At 34.4% G+C, this 19,624-nt stretch overlaps 1 protein-coding gene across 2 annotated transcripts; it reads left to right on the forward strand.

The window, feature by feature from the left end:
- Positions 1 to 3,366: 3,366 nt before the first annotated feature.
- LOC129870275 (uncharacterized) lies at positions 3,367 to 19,273 on the forward strand. 2 transcript variants are annotated; one of them, XM_055944997.1, is made up of 18 exons: positions 3,367 to 3,976; positions 6,906 to 7,431; positions 8,525 to 8,776; positions 9,735 to 9,829; positions 10,681 to 10,891; positions 11,830 to 12,011; positions 12,115 to 12,354; positions 13,453 to 13,628; positions 14,062 to 14,155; positions 14,235 to 14,291; positions 14,377 to 14,511; positions 14,595 to 14,660; positions 15,351 to 15,464; positions 15,867 to 16,028; positions 16,105 to 16,233; positions 16,972 to 17,073; positions 18,272 to 18,342; positions 18,438 to 19,273. In XM_055944997.1, the coding sequence occupies exons 1-18, from the start codon at positions 3,473 to 3,475 to the stop codon at positions 18,835 to 18,837; spliced, it is 3,516 nt and encodes a 1,171-aa protein (XP_055800972.1). In that variant the 5' UTR covers positions 3,367 to 3,472; the 3' UTR covers positions 18,838 to 19,273. The 2 variants fall into 2 exon arrangements, with proteins under 2 accessions (XP_055800972.1, XP_055800973.1); XM_055944998.1 differs by lacking the exon at positions 8,525 to 8,776.
- The last annotated feature ends 351 nt before the right edge of the window (positions 19,274 to 19,624 follow it).

Genomic DNA, 19,624 nt, shown 5'->3' on the forward strand with positions numbered 1-19,624 from the left:
CATAAAGCAGACAATATCACTAATTGGTTGGACCGTTACACAATTAGTCATGGATAATTATTACAAAATAAATTTAGCTATAAGATTATCACTAATCTTCCGTTGAAATGTTCACGATAATAATTTTTTCATAATTTGTGTCTAAATAGAATTAGCATTGATGTTTAATATTAACGACAAAAGTTATTTGTATTATGTTTTTTGGTCATAATATATCAATATTATTATATAAACATTGATGTCCAAAAATTAACTATCATGTGTTATTTATTTGGCGACAAGTGGATTAATTAAAATAAATTATAAAAGATTATCATAGAAGAAAAATTACTTTCTAAATAACTTCTCATACTTCTCCCTTTTTTGATAGAGCTAGCAATTAAAAAATAAAATTTATATACATAAATAAGAATCGACAAAATTTCCACCCCACAATTCATGTATAAAACAATAAGTAATGAATTTTTGATAATTGATTGTAGGGGTGTGTATCAATTCGGGTCGATTAAATTTTATGTATTAACAATTTGATTTATCAATTTTCGATTTGAGAATATGTTAAAACGAAAATTAAATCAATAAGATATTTACCATCGATTTTCAGTTAATCAAATTTTTGTTTTTAATGGTTCAGTTTTCGATTTAACCGATAAGAAAATACTCATATGATTATATATACACGGGGTTCATTAAAATAGAAATAGTAGTAAAAATAGAAAGTCCAACACAAATTTTCTACATTGATCACTTTTGTTTAAGACATAATTGTTTGAATTCCTTCTAAAGACTCGTGCAATAAATCGAGGAAACAACATTAATTGTTTGTCTTTATCACAATCAAATTTAAAATTGAGAAGAGAGAAGATAATACTAGTTTATATAAAGAAGAAAGAAAGTGCCGCAATAGAGAGGGAGTGATGCTAATTTGTATTGCCTACGGTCGAAAGTAATACTAAATTTAGAAAATTAGGATTGATAAAAATGTTAAAGTCACTATTTTATGGTAAGGAGAAACCTGGTAATTTTAATAATAATCTTATTGCGTATTCGGTTTAACCATAAACAAAAATCATAAAATCTAAAATCGAATCGATAACCCAATAAATTTTTTTACAAAAATAGTTTAAAAATTGTTAGCCTAATAATCCAATTTCAATAAATCAATAGTATTTTTTTCGATTCGATTTATTGGTTAAATCAATTTTTGCACCCTTAATTAATTATTAATCTGTCAATAAATAAGATTAGAAATGATTATTATTTTTTCTATTTGTAGACAGATTATTCTATTTTTTTCTTTAAATAGTGTTGAAAAGGAGGGGGATGTACTTTTTGAATCATCTTTTCTTATTATGGTATTGATATAAATTAAACTTGGTCAATTCATCTAAATTTTATTTTAATTTGATTTTGACTAAACTCATTATAGTTTTTTCTATTTTAGTCAAGTTATATAATACTAATTCTATAATAAAATATTAACCTTACCTTAAAATGTATGCACTAAACTCCCTATAAATACCACAACTAAATCAATGACAAATCACATATTTTCTCACAATTGTCTTTCAAAACTATATTGAATATCATTATATACAAAGAGAAAATGAATTCATACAAAAGTGCTTTCTTTATTTTATTTTCTGTTCTCCTTTTTCAAATCAAAGGTACATATTATATTCTCTCTCTCTCTTTTTTTTTAACACTTGGAATGATAGTTTTTAACATGTTTTTTCGCTACAATAATTTTTTTATATATTTATTTTTATAATTTAATCTTTTTTTTTCTAACTTTTTTTTTCTTAATGTAGAAAATTATGTGAATGGTACAGAAGAGGTATGTGCAATCATATTGGGTTCATGTCGAACCAATCGAGAGTGTAGCCTACCATGCAGACGTGCAAATTATTATGTGGCTTTGTGTGAGCCTAATCTTAAATTTGGTACACCTGGAAGTTTTTGTTGTTGTGTTAATAGGTAAAATAAATATTGAATATTTATTTATATATTTTTCATTTAACTATAAAATACTATAATAAAATAGCAAAGTTCTCGAAGGAAAATGATTTCTTTAATTTTAGCGCACTTCGTCGATTTTAATTTTGTCTTTGATATTGAATTTAGAGTTTAGAATTCTTGAATGTAATGAAAAATCTCTTAAGAGAGTGCGTTATTTTATGCTTGTGTTTTTATACAAATGGTGTGTTGAATAATCACAATTCAATATTTGTGAGTTGTGACGTAGAGTTTAATTTCAATAAATATCATACTCAGAACTGTAATATTGAAAGTAGAATGAATTTTGATGCTAAAATTTCAAAGGTTAAACTAGAAAAATTATTCCACGTATGTAATAAAATTAAGGACAATTATTTTATTTAAAATATATTAATTGATTTTTTTTTTTTTTACTTTTATTGCAAGAAAAAAACAATAATGATTTTCTAGCGTGAATTCATAAAAACCATATGTCTCCTCTAAAACATTTGAAACAAATAAATTCTATTTCCATTGAAAACGTGATGAAAGTTTGAGTTGAAATTTATAGAATATTGATTATTAATGCATTTTTAGGTACTATTTCATCTTCACGAGACGGTATTAAGATTTTTTTGCGTCTAGTAAATTTATACAAAATGAATTAGTCTTTATGCACAATTTCTACGTCCTTGTAAATCAAAGCTCTTATCTCTCTAGCTTATAAATAAATCACCCGTTATTTTGATATTATTATAAAAAATGAGACTCGAGTTCCATATTGATTAAATAGAAATTGATTTGGGGCTTAGCTTTAGCTTAATAACGAATAGTTTCTAGGATATGGTTCTCCTAAAGTTGTATTAATGAAATCAAAATTATCCATCACTCTTTGTGTCCACTTTGCCTTGAATAATGACGTCAATATGATAATGTTCCATTGGGAGTAGCAATATCTACAATCTTAGGTTCTCCACCTTAATAACTAGCTTTTATGGTGTGATTCTCCTAAAATTGAATTACCCTCGAAAAAGAAAAATCCAATCATTTAAACGAACCTATGCTTCAATGTTTCATCATTTTAAAGCCAAATTGATTATTTTTTATCTTACTATCTATGCTTCATTTAAAACTAACAAATGACTATTGAAGTCATCTCCGTAAATAAAAAAAATTATTTTGAAATCACTATAATATACTTAAATATAAAGCAATGTATCTTTATAGTTTTTCATTAGAACTTCCAAAAGAAGACCTGATAATACTATTTTTATCAATATGAATTGTAAAGTAACAATTAATTAATTAATTAATTAGAGATCAAGAATTCGAGTTATTTAGTTGCAAAGAAAATTTCGTTTTAGTTGGCACTTCAATACACGCTTCAAACACTGTGAACGAAAAAAAAGAGAGAAAAAGCTTCATAGTTAGTACTAAAACCCTCACCTTAAACCCTTAAACATAGACAAACGACATTGTCTCTTATCAATTCTCAATGGATTCTCAAGAGAACAACAATGTCTTCAATGACAATTCCGACATATGCCAACAACTCCTCCAACGTTACAGCAAATCCTCAGCACCTCAACATCATCATCTCTGTGCTATTGCAGCCGCCACTCGTTCCATTATACAATCTGAGTCATTACCAATAACCCCTTTTTCTTACTTCGTCGCCACAATTTCAACAATTTCAAATTCTCAAGATTCTCTTGACCCACAAGCTTTATCTGGGTTGTCTTCATTTTTGTCTATTGTTCTTCCTTTAGTTCATCACGATGGTGTTTCTTCAGATAAAAGTACTGAGGCAATTGGGGTCCTTGTGGGTGTTCTTGAAAAGGAGACAGTGGACAGTGAGGGTGGTTTGGGGACTTCTACTGTGAGGGCTTTTGTTAAGTGTTTGGGGATTTTAATTGGGTTTTGTGATAAAGAAGATTGGGATTCTGTGAAAGTGGGGTTTGAGATACTTGTGAAGTTCTCCATTGATAAGCGTCCAAAGGTTATTTCTTTAATCCTTTTGAGCTTCTATGTACTTGTGCTTATGATGTATATGTTGAGTGTGTGTGTTATTTCAGTTATGCTTGCTGGAAAAATTGTGTCTTTACTTTGATTTGATATGGGATTATTGTGGGTCTTCTTGAAAAGCAGTCATTGAAGAGTGAGAGTGGTTTGGGGACTTCTACTGTGAGGGCTTTTGTCAAGTATTTGGGGATTTTTTGGGTTTTGTGATAAGGAAGATTGGGATTCTGGGAAAGTGGATTTTGAGATACTTGTGAAGTTCTCCATTGATAAGTGTCCAAAGGTTCTTGCTTTAATCCATTGAGCTTGTAGATACGTGTGTTTATGATGCATATGCATATTATGTTCTTATTTGAATTATGCTTGTTAGAAAAAAATGTATCTTTACTTTGATTTGCTATAGGATATTATTGTGGGTCTTCTTGAAATGCAGTCACTGGAGAGTGAGGGTGTTTTGGGGTCTTCTACTGTGAGGGATTTTGTTAAGTGTCTGGGAATTTTAGTGGGGTTTTGTGAAAAGGAAGATTGGGATTCTGTGGAAGTGGGGTTTGAGACACTTGTGAAGTTCTCCCTTGATGAGCATCCAAAGGTGTTCTCTTTAATCCTTTCAATCTTGTATCTACTTGTGCTTATGTTGTATTTGTAGATTGTGTGTTTATATTGAGTGTGTGTGTTATTTGAGTTATTCTTGTTGGAAAAAAATTGTATCTTTACTTTGATTTTCTATGGGATTATTGTGAAAGCAGCCACCGGAGAGTGAGAGTGGTTTGGGGACTTGATTGGGTTTTGTGATAAGGAAGATTAGGATTCTGCGGAAGTGGATTTTGAGACACTTTTGAAGTTCTCCATTGATAAACATCCAAAGTTTTTTCCCTTAATTCTTTGAGCTTGTATCTACTTGTGCTTATGATGTATATGTTGATTGCGTGTTTATATTGAGTGTGTGTTATTTGAGTTATGCTTGTTGAAAAGAATTGTATCTTTACTTTGATTTGCTATGGGATTATTGTGAAAGCAGCCACCAGAGAGATAGAGTGAGAGTGGTTTGGGGACTTCTACTGTGAGGGCTTTTGTTAAGTGTGTGGGAATTTTATTTGGATTTTGTGATAAGGAAGTTTAAAATTCTGTGGAAGTGGGTTTTGAGACAATTGTGAAGTTCTCCATTGATAATCTTTACTTTGATTTGCTATGGGATTATTGTGAAAGCAGCCACCAGAGAGATAGAGTGAGAGTGGTTTGGGGACTTCTACTGTGAGGGCTTTTGTTAAGTGTGTGGGAATTTTATTTGGATTTTGTGATAAGGAAGATTAAAATTCTGTGGAAGTGGGTTTTGAGACAATTGTGAAGTTCTCCATTGATAAACGTCCAAAGGTTTTTTCTTTAATCTGTATCTTTACTTTAATTTGCTACGGGTTGCTATGGGATTACTAACTGTTGAAATTTTGGTAGTTAATTCGTTCCCATGACTTGCATTTTGGCTTCAAGAATCAAATTCATTTGAACTCAGCATTTTTTTTTTAAAATTGGGAGTAGAGGAAGGGGAAATGGGAGAGGAGATAACAAGGTGGGGAATCGAACCCTGACCAACAAGGTGAAAGTTCAGGTAGTCAATCAACTGAGCTACTAAGATTCTCCATTTGAGCTCAACATCAATAACCATTAACCTGCATTGTTGGTTTTGCTTACTTCACGAGTTATTAAGACTTAAATTGGATTCAGAAATGATAAAAAAAAGTTCTTGAAAATGTGAATTTAGTGTTCCAAATTGATATTTTTCTCTCTTGCCTTTTAGTTAACATCTTTGTCTTTAACTCTTGATCAACCAATCAAAAACGCGATCTCAAGCATCTTTGCTTCGTAATTTACTATTTTAATATTTTGTGTTCTTAATGAAAAAATGATTCTATACCCAATAATTGCATCTTTACTTTGATTTGCTGTGGGATTATTTTGGGTCTTCTTGAAAAGCAGCCATTGAAGAGTGAGACTGTTTTGGGGACTTCTATTGTCAGGACTTTTGTTAAGTGTTTGGGAATCTTGGTGGGGTTTTGTGATAAGATTGGGATTCGCGAAAGGTGGGTTTTGAGACACTTAAAGTGTTCCATTGATAAGCGTCCATAGGCTCTTTAATCCCTTGAAATTGTACCTACTTGTGTTTATGATGCATACATTGAGTGTGTGTCATTTGAATTATGCTTGTTAGAAAAAAGTTGAATCTTTATTATAGTTGCTATGGTGAAGGTTACAATTTTGTTGGTAAATTCTTTCCTGGAACTTGCATTTTGGCTTCATAAATCAAATTCAGTTTGATCTCAGCATCAACGGCTTGTTTTTCGGCTTTGTTTGTTTCATGAGCTATTTTGACTCACGTTTAGAAATGATAAGAAGAGTTTTTCAATATAAATTTAGTGTTCCTAATTGATATTCTTCTCTTTTGCCATTCTGTTACTGCTTTGTTTCCAACTCCTGCCCAACCTTGAAAACATGATCTCAATAATCTTTGTTTAGTAATTTACTAGTTTAAGCTTTTGGAATGTTCTGTGCTCTTCTATCCCCAAATTATGTTCTAGCTTAAGTTGGGCATTGCAAACTTATTCCAAATTGAAGTAATCTGTGCATTAGATATATTTGACTTAGTTAGCTAAGGATGTTGCAATGATCTGTATTATTTTTGCTAAATCATGTAACTTGGCGACTTTTCTTTGTAAGCCTGCTTGCATATGTCTATATAAGCAGTCCATTTGATAACCTTATGGCTGAGTAGTGATAGTATTGTACAGGGTGTTAGTACATTAAGAAACTGTGTACGAGAGGCTGATGGTTTTGAATGGATTCATTGTCCCATAGTGAAATATAGAGAAATGATTGATATGGTTCTGATCTGATGTTACTTGTCTGATTTCTTTCAGGTGAGGAAATGTGCTCACGATTGTATTCTGACTGTTTTCAAGTCATTTGGTTCATCTTCTGTGGCTAAGAAGGCTGGTGAAAGAATTTACTCCTTGATTAAAGGTAACATTGCATTGGCAATGAAACTAAGTGCTCCAAAGGAAATAAGTGGATCTAAAGATGAGCATCAAGAGGTACTTCACTCTCTGAATATCCTGAAGCCTATCATCCCGTACCTTAGAGTCAAAGACAATGAGAAGGTACTTGCTCAACTAGTGGAGCTTATGAGGTCCCAGAGCTCAGCATTCACAAGACACATTTTTGGTATTATTGGGGCGATATTAGATGCTTCAAAGGTTGAAATCATTCTTCTAGAAGCTGACACTATTATAAAAGCCCTTATATCATACATGTTGTCTGAGGAGACCCCTGCTGACAATGTATTGTTTGCCGCAACTTTAGCAAAAGGTATCATTGACAAACTCCATGATGGTGGAATGAGTGCTTGGGTCACCTATTTGCCTTTGGTTGTTAGCTCCATATCAGGTAATGCTACGGTGATTAATTGTACTCCATTTTGGTTGTGTGGTATCTGAATGCTCCTCGTCTAGGTCCAGTGGTCATGACTTTTTCATATTTTATGATTAAAGGATTTGTCCCTACTGGATGGACCTGCCATTTGTTCAGCATTCAGTCTGGTTATCTTATTTCATTTTGTACTTGACTAAAGCATGTGGTTTTCCATTTGGTCTACTGTACATCAAATTTAGTCACGAATCAATAAAAGGGCATATAGAAGGATACATTTCGGGATCTAGCTCGAGCTTTTTTCTATTAGATGACAGACATGTCTTTGATAACTATAGTATTGATAGGGTACCTCTATAGGACTATAACCATGTCTTTCCCTAGATTTTTTTTATTACTAGGTACAGCAGTCCATTGCCAATATTTATGTGGGTTCTTTGCCTTTTCTTATCGTTCAACAATTGATGAAACTAACGCGTACCCTTCTTTTACATAGTTGAGTCAATTAGAAATAGATGTTCTTTGTTATTTAGAGAACATAAAGATGAGTTCAGCGAGTTTCCAGGTGAATAGGCCTTCAGTGTTACTATCTTTGGAAGACAGGTTAATCTGTACATAACAGGTAGACCAAGCTTTTTAGTTTCTGAGTGGTTCTCTAATAGTTAACATAGTGAGACTGATTGATGTTACTAATTGGTGATAATTCCGGAGAGCCAATTTTATGTTCACCATGAATTTGGTAAGGTTCTCCTGAATATAGTTCCCTTAGATCTTGTAACAGGCTACAGATCACTAGCGGTTTAACTTGAAAGGGTTCATTGTAAAGTTGCCTTGGGTAAATTCCACATCGGAATGGTAGAGGAAAGATTAGGGGGTCATATAAGGGTGAGTTCAGGATTCAACTAGGCACCTTTTGAGTTAAAGCCAACGAGGACAAAATTGTGAGGCCCAAAAGCCTTGAGATGGCCCAAACGAGTAGGGCTGAAGTGGACAATACCTTTGACAGTTAGGCCTGGGCCATTACACTTCTTTGTTTCTACAATTTAACAACTTTATTTTTGTTATTATGCGATGCTGGTGGCTGGTGCTGACAGTCTCAATGTTTCTTCAGGTCTTCTTACACGTCCAGAAAATATTGCTTTACCAGCTTCAAATATTTTGAAAGAAATGATTAATGATCATATTGATGGGAAAAAGTTTTTGACTGGTAAAAAGCAGGCAGTGGATGATGAAGCTCTCAGTTGTTCTGAATTTGAAGCAATGAAAGCTATTTGTTTAATCTTTGAAAACATGCTTCTCAGCTCTTCTGGATACCCAAACGACCATATATTGGCAATCCTGTCTGTTATGTTCCTTAAATTGGGTAAGTAGACATTGACAACCCACGATGGAGCTTCCAGTAGCACTACTTTCCGTAGCACTACTTTCCTTGCAAAGAATTGTGGTCTTATCTAAGAACTGACATCTATGATGAAATCTCCGCTCATGTAGATAGTAGAAGAGGTCTACATAAACTTGTGATAATTTTGAATCAACCAAGTGTTTAGGCAAAAATCAGCATTTTAAATTTTACAGGCATATATCAATTATCATCCTCACCTGCCATTTTTCGGGGATGTGTGACTTCTGCTTTACTTATAATATTCCGCTTTAGAAATAGCGGGACAACAAGAAGCCCTCTCATGTACTATTCATTCTGCATGTTCTTTTTTCCTTAGGGTGTATTTTGTATGACACATAAAATGTTCTCAATTAAGGCAGGTGATTTTTTTGTGTTGTTTCTTATTGGTTGGTTGAAGGGAGGGGATGATCTTACATATAAAATGAAATAAGTTGTTCAAATGGATGAGTACTGCCATTTAATCTAGAAGCTTGATGGTGTTCAATAGAAACTTTGAAGGGATGATGTTTTGATAATTTATTTTCTTAGAAAAGAACAATTTTTATGTCAATAGTGGATGAAGGCAGAGACTAAAACAACTAACAAGAGTTTATAGTGTAATGTGAAATGTAGTCCTTAACCTCAGCAGAACAAAAGTTCAATTTTATCAGAGTACTTAATGGACAATGGAACTGTTAAATTTCCCACATCGGTGGAGGAAGTTGGTTGTTGTCTGCTTATATGGTCTTGGACAATTCTCACCTCCTGAGCTAGCTTTTGGAGTTGAGTTAGGTCCATGATCTGTTTCTTATTGGAAACAATGGCTTTGCATATATCCCTAGACAGTTTACGTATAGGCAAGTATCAGTTGATAGGTTGTTCTATCTATTTACTCTTTCACAGCTGTTTGTTCTTACTGTATTTGCATCTATGTATCTAGGTGAGGTCTTGGACTTCTGTGCGAAGGGTATAATACTTAAACTTGCTGATTGGATGATTGTTGCTTCTGGGGATGCTGCTTATGATGCAAAAAATGTAAGTCCTACAAAAAGGCCTTTGTTTATTTTACAAGAAGCTCATTGATTCACTTTCTTTATTGGGATATTATTTATTTATGTTTAGTTGTTTGACATGGCTGGATCCTGGAAGAGAAGTAGATGATGTACGCTTACTCTTGCTCTTTCATTCTTTGGGTGGCCAAAAATTAATGTGGAAGAGTATCTTAAACCTCCAACCCTCTTTTGCTACTACAGGAGCAAATTATTTAATATCTCTCTTCCTACCCTTCCCTTTTTGCTGGTGTTCCAAGAACTAAATATTATGGTTAGTTCCATTAAGAGGAGGGGAAGGGTAGAGGAGAGAAACTCAACGATGATCTTTCTTTGGATGAAGTGTTAGTATTTTGCTTTTGGTTGTTTGATAATGTTTGGAAAGGAGAGAGAGAAATACTTCCTCCTGCTAGTTCAATTTACAGGAGCAAAAACTTGACATGGCAGATGAACTAACTCCTCCACTTTTAGTTCCTATAACAGGACTAAACTAAGTAATAAGGCTCTTATCACAGAAAACTTTCAATTTAAGAACTTCCAAAAGTCCCAGATTGAATTTATCCCTTAGCATCTGCACAAAAACTTAAAGATTAACTTAAAGGTGAAAAGTGGATCTCGAATAAAAGCATTTTCCTTATATTTGACGATATACTAGCTTTTTCTTTCCTTCTCTTTTCCTAAAGTTTCTGTACATTTTAGTATATTCTAGATCCTTTGATTAGTAAGGATGATTTCCTTTTCTTTCAAAATAAAATAAAATACAGTTGTTCAGAAAAGTTATGAACCTAAAACTTTTGTAATTACTTTCCAGTTTCCCTTTCTTTGTTTTCTTTGCAGCTTCAGGAGTGCATAGGGTCAGCTGTCATTGCTATGGGACCAGAGAAACTGCTTGCCCTGTTACCCGTCTCCCTTAATATGAAGGATTACTCTTTTTCAAACAGTTGGTTGATTCCTGTTTTAAATAAATATATATGTGGATCATCACTTGGTTTCTTTATGAAGCACGTGGTGCCACTTGCTGTGTCCTTCGAACAGGCATCATCTAAAGGTAGGCATATGTTGATAATTCATTAAGCTTGGATAATGTTTATGGTTGTTTTTGTTGTGTCCCAAGTGAAGTCCTCGTTTATCATTTAGTTAGATTCATTTGAACTCTATTGCTTCTGGTATTTCGGAAAATGCACTTGAATTTTCTCATTTAGTTAAATCTCTTAAATTAGGTCTTTCATGTCAGACTCTTCTAAGAGTACTGCTAAGGTCTGGAATAATATATTATTGATTTATTAATTTTTGTGCTTGTGCAATTTGAATTTGATAGTTTTGATTTGTTTTTTGAAGAACTCCCTCTGTTTAATGTGATTCTCATTCCTTATCTTTTAAATAATATTTCTTTTGATTGTTCCTTTTCTTCTTAAATTGATTTCCTTTCTTCCTGTAGTTGTGCAGTACTCATAACTTTCCTTGTATTGTAGAAGTGCCAGAATATTGAACTTGTACATTTGATTAGTGTTTACCCTTGTATGTTTGACTCAGTGATACAATTTATTCCCTCCGTTTCAATTTGTTTGTTCTGTTTTGACTTGGCGCGGAGTTTAAGAAAGTTAAGAAGACTCTTGAATCTTGTGGTCTTGAATTAAAGATATGTCAAATGTACCAAAATGCCCTTTAATCTTGTGATCTTAAACATGCCAGGTGGGAAGTTGTAATTAAAGAATTGCGAAAAAATAAAAGAGGCTTTCTTTTTGAAACGGAAAGGTAAGACAAACAAATTGAAATGGAGAAAGTAATACTTTCTTTACAAATAAGCATTGTTATAGGAGAAATAGACACTGTTTCTGTGACAAATAAATAGCAATGCATCATTATCTTTTCTCTGATGGGGGAGAGTGGAGACTGGATAACATCAGTTTCCTGTTTTAGACTTGAGAGTTGAATCCAAAAAGATGCTTTGCCTACATCTGGAATTAAATTTGTTCTTTTTGTCAGTTAAAAAGTCAGTAATTCGAGAAGAACTGCTGGCTTATGCCCGTGAGTGTTGGGGACTATTACCTGCCTTTTGTCGCTGTCCATCTGACGTCCACAAGAATGCCCAAGCTTTGACTACACTATTGATTCCTTTTCTAAAGGAGGACTCCTTTATGCTTGAGAATATTTCTGCAGCTTTGCAGGTTAGTCCAGAGCCTTGACGTTTTTATATTGTTTTACTTCAGGTCTTCTTGAATTACCATGCCTTGTTTGGATTTAAGTAATCAGCTGTCTCTTTTCTCATAGGAACTGGTGAATAAGAATAAAAATGTACTTGCATCTGATAACTTTTCTGGAGAGCCTATAGTACACCAAACGGAGAATGAAAATCTTGATTTGGCATTGGAGTTCAAACGCAAATGCTCTTACTCAAAGAAGTCTGCTAGCAAAAATATTAAGGCTTTGGCATCTTGCTCTGAGGAATGGCTCCAGGCTTTAATAAATATTATTTTTGAGTCATCTCCTGCAAATTACCAACAGTTCAAGGTATGTATCGTATTTTAGTCTGACACAAATTAATGCTATGCTCTTTTGCTTGTCATTTGTTGCTATGAATCTTTATTTCCGTTTTATTAGTTGCAAAAATATCCAATGTTGTTTCCAATTAATATTTTGTATATACACTCAAGGTTGGTTTAATACATCACAAAGTGGGAAGTATTGTCTAAAACTGACCTCTCCTTTTTCCTTTGTGTGTATTTTGGACTTAAACGTATTAGTTCTGAGGGAAATCAGAAAATGTGACTTTTGTTAAATGAAGATGCATTCAAAACTTAAATTTTTGGTGTAAGGGTTATTATGTAAATGATGTAGATGTAGTACTGGACTCCTTGGGAGCTTAAAGTTATAAGGGATCCGTCTGCAGTCAGCTTTTGTACACTAACACTTCCATCTTGGTGCTGTTGATAGTGAGTAAAAGTTGTCCCGACTTATCAAGAAAAAAAAGATAAAGAGGAAACTAACCTCTCGCCGTTCTATCTGAGTAGCACAGTATTATTTTGACCTCTGTTTTCCTCAATTTTGACCCAGTCCAACCCACTTTGAACATTGCCACAGGTATCATCGAGGCACCATGCAAACTGCTCTGTTAGTTTAGGCCTTGCTTCTCTCATAATTTGTAGAACATTTTTAATATGAATCTGATATGTCATCCTGAACGCTATAAGTTAGGCAAAATGTCATCAGACACCAGCTTTACCTAGTTAATCATGTGTAGATAAGTTGATTTAACCTATAAATTTGAGTAAGCTCTCCAGGTTATGTTCATTATCATGCTTCAAGGAAAACTTGTGGACAAGATTCAATTATTCAAGAAAGGATCTTCTCTGCTGTCGAGTGTTAACATTTATCTTTCTCTTTTTTCTCGTTCCTCGGTGGGGGTTTACATTGGACTTGTGTGTGGTCCATCAGGACTTTAGCATGCTTCCTCTTTGCTTGGTTGAGATTACTGATAGCTCCTTGGTTGAATTTTGAGAATGCTTTCTGCAATTCTTTTGCCATCTTTTAACATGTTTGTGGAACAATATGGTATGGACAAGATACTTCAGATGTCTTATTTTTTTTTGAAAAACAAACAATTCTCAGGAGGCAATAGAGTGCTTGACGGCCATCACTGATTCTTCGTTAACCCAAAGGATCTTTACTTCTTCAATGGTGAGAGCTGGGATTACAAATGATATTTGTGAATACAAGAAGCTTGGACTTTATTCAACAGACAATAAAGAAAATAACTCCACTCTTCTTGTGGAAGTAGCTAAGAGGTAACAGCTGTTCAACTTCACTTTTTCTTTAATTTCCATGGATTGTGAGGCACCATCCTGTTTGGAGTGGATTTATTCTGATGTATACAGTTAACAGGCTTACTGTTTCCTACATAATGGTTAAAGGTGCTAGAGGCGCAAGCTTCTTGCCCCTCTAGAAACTGCTTTCTAATTTATATTAGCCACTTACTCAGTTAGGTAGACATTTTAAAGGTGAACTTTCTTCACCTTTAGGTACAATTGACTGTAGTGAGATCTTCGATGAGTTTGCTTCATTTAAGTGAAAGCATCTGAATTTTGTGGCAGTACTAAATGAATGTTTACTTTCACTTTATATTGACCCCCCATAATGATATATGCTGCATGAACAGTGGCTATTGACATAATGACACTTTAAAATGGAACTTTAACCTTTCGCTGCATAATGGTAAAGGTGCATGATCTTGGAGTTGGGATCGTGCTTCGTTGAAGGATCTGGCGAGGATCTCATTAAAGTCCTCTTTGCTATTGCTAGGGATGTTTTGGAGGTAAGTTAGTCTCGAGTGCTGCAGATTGTAATATCTATCACAACCTTACCTCATAATAATGTTAGTTTTATGCTTGTAGACTACTCATGGAGCTGGTCATCTTGAAGCATATCACATTCTAAATAGAATATTAGAGGTCTGTTGGCTATCGGAATTTTTTCTTTCCTTTTATGTTTGTGGTATAATTGCCTGACTGACTCGAGCTTATGTTGTTTTAGCAGAAACATTCCTGGTTTCACTCTTCACATGCTGAGCAGCTGATGGATTTGTTAGCTAGTGTGAAGCCTCCAACTGATACAAATTCACTTACGAGTCGCTTTGCCTGCTACAAAACCTTGTTGATTGATGCATTACAGGTAGGTTATCCACTAAGGCCATTCATTCTTCGAACATTTCATTCAACACCTAACACGACTGTGATTCCATATGCTTATTGCAGGGTAATGACGAGGAAAACACCCAGGCCTTTGTCATTCTGAATGAGATTATTCTCGCATTAAAAGATGTAAGATCGACATGGTTAAGCTAAATAGTTTCCTTATAAAAATTGACCAAGCTAAATAGTCTAGCCACGCTTTGGTATGAGAAAAGGGGGTAAAAGTGTTAACATGTTTGTAAAATCGAGTGTGTTAGCCAACTTGTCTTGTAAGAGGATGTTTCTTGAAATGGAAGACTTTTGACATAATTGCTTGTCAGAAGTATTATTGCTGCTTTTGTTAATGCACTTAGTTTTTATAATCAAAGAAAGTTGCTTTGTAGGCTTGCCACAGCAGCTGAATGTGCTGAAGTGATAAATAGAGAAGTCTTGTACTTCATGTAGTTTACTGCTTGTAGCACACTGGAATATGGGATCTCATCACAGACAATTCTTCCTGTCTAAATCTGGAAAAGCCAACCTTGGCGAAAACATGAACTTTTAAAGTATTTACCAGCGAAGTTTCTTCTTTGATTGGATAATTGTTTATCTAAGTTACTGGTTGATTTAAGCATGTTTGTTTGCTTCCGATTTTGGTCCATGACTTCCCTTCCTTTTTACTGCTGCTTTTTAGCCAAGTTTTCATATTTACCAATGTTGAAATTAGAGTCCTTACTGTGTTTGCTGTATATTTTTCTTCCTTTCTGTGGATTTTCACCTAAATACTCAGCACCAATACGAAGTTACTTCTTGATAAGCTTAATAACATTTTTAATGCAGTCCACAGAAGAAGGTAGAAAGACAGCGTATGATGCCCTTATCGGAGTGTGTTCTAGCTTGAGAGACTGTTCATCTGCTAAGTCGAATGATTCTTATAAGAAGTTCGTTGATATGGTTAGTAAATAAATGTCTTTGCAACTATTTTGTTCTTGCATTTGTATGTTTAGTTTACTGCCATCTGGTCATTATTGGCAATATTTAAATGTATGATTTGCTTTATTTTGGTCACTGCTTGAGCCTGCCTTACTATGTGCAGCGCAGTGCTACTTTATTTTCTTTCAGTTTCTGCTCTATATTCCTTTAGACTGTTGATGATATTATTTTCCTTTCGCATCATATCGATATCAATGACACTTGTGGAGACACGTTTTTGCTTGAGCGGAATGGTTTGTCTTAATTTTGCCGTGTCTTTTTCCTGTGGGCATAATGTTTGGTCTAAATAATTCTCGTAATTGTGTCTGGCTATAATTTCTTTGATTTATGTTTCTGAGGTTTAAAAGATACTGAAATATGCAGATTATAGCTTACCTTTCTGGTTCATCACCGCATATAAAAAGTGGAGCAGTCTCTGCACTTTCTGTTCTGGTCTATAGTGATGCCAATATCTGTCTCTCAGTCCCTGATCTGGTCCCTTCCGTTCTGACTCTGCTGCAGAGTAAAGATGTCGAAGTTACAAAAGTAAGCATGCTTTGTCCACGGCAAGATACTATTCTATTGTATAATGCTTATGAGCTTGCTCTTCTGACTTTTGTAGGCTGTTCTGGGATTTGTTAAAGTATTTGTATCTAGTATTCAAGCAAAGGACCTGCATAATTTGCTCTCAGACATTGTGAACGGAGTGCTACCTTGGTCATCTGTGTCGCGCCATCATTTTAAATCAAAGGTTTGTGACGATTCTTTGATTGGATGTGAAAATAACTATGTATTTATGGAATATGGAAGCATATAATCTTACTCAAAATACGCTAGTTCTTCTGAGTGCTAGCACAGGATGTTGCTCCCTGACATTGATACAATCTGTATTATTGGCAGTATGCGCAAACCATAATTTGATGGCTATTAATTCTTCTAGTTGCAAAGTCGTCCCACTGATTGAAATACAGCAGCTTGCTTTATAGCTGCAATTTACTTATTTTGTGTCTTGTAGTAGTTTCTTCCTGTCGCCTAGAAAGAATCGAAGAGGTAGAACTTGTCGAGAAACACCCCCCTTTGTTGAATTCACATTATGGTTTTGTTTGGACAAGAAGATTAATTTGGAAGACAACCCTTTTTCTTAATCAAAAAAAGGTTGATAATTGGTTTTGGGTAAGATGCCAATAGTAAACCCATTGACACATTATGATGTTCTCTCTCATCCGAACAAAGCGGGTTGACTCTTTTGGGACATGCATGTGAATTTGTGATTATAAGAGACCACAAAAGTGGGATTATACTGTGTTGATGTAAGTGTTTATAAGATAGTTTGGGTTGGTTCAGATCCCTTGGGATTGAACTAAGGTTTAGTTGTCATCCCTGTCAGTATCTGTTTCCGTTTTTCTACATGAATAATCTGTTTATATACTTTTGAAAGATGTGTTATGTCCATTCTTGAAAAAGTCAATGTTTCTGTGCCATCTTAAAGGTCACCGTCATCGTGGAGATCTTGATGAGAAAGTGTGGAGTTGCTGCAGTCAAGTCAGTTGCAGTCGAGAAGTACAAAAATTTCCTCAAGACAGTCTCAGAGGTATGTTTCACATTTTAGACGTGTGGCCAACGACAACAAAACAGCAACATACCTAGTGAAATCCCACAAGTGGGGTCTGGGGAGGGTAGGACGTACGCAGACCTTACCACTACCTCATGGAGATAGAGAGGCTGTTTCCGAAAGACCTCGGCTCAAAAGTCACAGTCCCAAGTAAAAGAGAAAAACAATATATATAGCATAATGGTACAAAAAAGAAAAGCGATGCAATCTTTACAGGACAAGAACAATAATGATAGCAAAGTAATGTGATAATCACAAGTAATAACAATACGACAATAAAGGCACGCCTAGATCTACGACCACCCTAAACCGGCACACAGCCATACACCATTCCATCCCTATTAGCTGTCTACTCTAATCCGCGATCTCCACTCCTTTCTATCTAAGGTCATGTCCTCGGTGATATGGCCAACACATAGTCAAAAATTTAGTTATATAGATCTTTTGGCAGGTTCTTTTAGGCCCAGTTTGGACATAATTTGAAATTAGATTGATTTGAAGTTGAGGTTCTGTTTGAACATGTAATTAAGTTGTATTTTTTTGCATAAACTAGAAAACCACACAAGTTGTGAAAACTATCAAAATTTCCCAATTATTGTACAATTTTACCAAATGAGCAAACCATATTTCATAAACAAGATATATGAATATGCTAAGACACCGCATTGATAAATCATATATCTCCATGTTCTTTTTATAAATAAATGTTTGCGATTGCAAGCTTTTAAATACACATAATTTTGTAGAGATCCACTAGTTAATAGTAATAGTACCTTAGCTATTCTTTAGTATAATCCTTTTACATGATACGGACAATCTCTTCACGCCGAGCATGAGTCATTTTTCCCCCTTTTGCACTTTAAAATGATGAGTATTTTTTTTTACAAAATATAAACTTGTGGGTCAAGTTTTATATTTAAAAAAAATTGAAATTGCAATTTGGAATCCCAAATCATGCTTTTGGAGAATTTTGGATTTAAAATCATGATACCAAATCGCATGTCCAAACGCCTACTTAGTTTTTTGGTGAGACAGACAAGTATGATTGCATGAGCACATGCTTGTTGCAAATGAAGGTATAGTGCGTGTGAACTTTGATATCAAGTGTTCCTTTCATCCTATTGAGATGCCATGTTATGGTCTGAATGTTTCCGTTCGCTGGTTTGTTTTGCTACAGAATCGCCATGGCAAGTCAAGCTCTAGAGAAGATGGTAGTGCTGAGACGGAATCAACTCCTTCGGATTCAAGGTTAGGTCATTGAGCTCATCTTACGTGATCTTTTGCTTCTTTCAGTTACTCTGCGGAGAAGAAACTTGATTTAAACTATTTGTATGTCCTCATAGGCAGCATAAAAGGAAGGATAGAGACTCTAGTAATTCTCTCAATGAAAAAGATTTCAAGGAACCTCACAAAAGGAAGAAGAGAAAGGAGGATGAAAAAGATTCATCTAATTTTGCCAAGGAACGTATCATGGGAGGTAAAACAAGGAAAAATGAAATGAAAAGGAAGAACAACAGCACTACCGATGAACCTTATAGGAAGCTGGTTAACAAAACAAGAGAATTTGGTCGTCGCAAACAGGAAGGTAATAAAGCACCATCTCAGAAGAGAGATAACAGAGGCAAATTGAAGAGGGGGGGTTTCCCAGGAAAGGGAAAGATAGATAAGCAAAAAAGGCCAGCTGATGGTGTACGGGGTTCAGGTGTTAATAGACGACAGAGAACTAACAAAAACAGCTTGTAAACATACTGATCTTTAAATGAAACAGTTTTGCAAGATCCCTCGGATAGAGAGTGGAAGAACTTTGAGATGAAGAACAATCTCTTATATCAAAGTAGATTGAAACGATGCATGGCTTCTGCTCGTAAGATGGATTCTTGGCATCACAGCGGTTGCTGCTACCTGAGGATTTCAACAATGTGCCAATGCACAAATCATACTACATATGGTGCAATTTGCTCTGAGAACTTGGTGGCAATCAAGTTTTTGTTGTATTTTGGTCAATATCTAGTTGCAAATTTGTATTTGATTATGGATGGAGTATTTTGTTAGGTAGTTTTGGATTCACTTATAAGATGACAAATCATATATGCACTTGTATCTCCAAGTTGTAGTTGGGAACATAATGCCTGTTGATATAAAGACGTGATATAAATCTATTTGATTGTCTTCGAAATGATATTGAAGACACTTGTTTTGGAAAATTGTATATTCTTGGAGTTGTAACCTTTGTGTTAATGACTATATATTAATTTTAATATAAACACTACTTCATGCTGCCTAATCTTACTTAATCCTATCTAAACACTACTAACACTACTTATTGGAAACAACCTTTACACTCACCAAAAGGTAGGGGTAAGATTTACGCGTACTCATTAAATTTCACTTGTGTAATTATATAGGATATGTTGTTATAACACCACTTAACACTAGTTGATGCTACTTAATCCTGCTTACTACTTGCTGCTATTTAATTATATTTAATGTAACTTAATCCTACTTTAACACTAAACATTTTTGATAACAC

Source organism: Solanum dulcamara, chromosome 10 (genome assembly GCF_947179165.1).
Source record: "Solanum dulcamara chromosome 10, daSolDulc1.2, whole genome shotgun sequence".
Lineage (NCBI taxonomy): Eukaryota > Viridiplantae > Streptophyta > Magnoliopsida > Solanales > Solanaceae > Solanum > Solanum dulcamara.

Coding starts and splice junctions, on each gene's coding strand:
- LOC129870275 (XM_055944997.1), top strand. CDS start 3,473: ATGGATTCTCAAGAGAACAACAATGTCTTCAATGACAATTCCGACATA. Junction 12,355..13,452: donor CAAATTACCAACAGTTCAAG/GTATGTATCGTA, acceptor AACAATTCTCAG/GAGGCAATAGAGTGCTTGAC. Junction 14,156..14,234: donor TTGCTAGGGATGTTTTGGAG/GTAAGTTAGTCT, acceptor TTATGCTTGTAG/ACTACTCATGGAGCTGGTCA.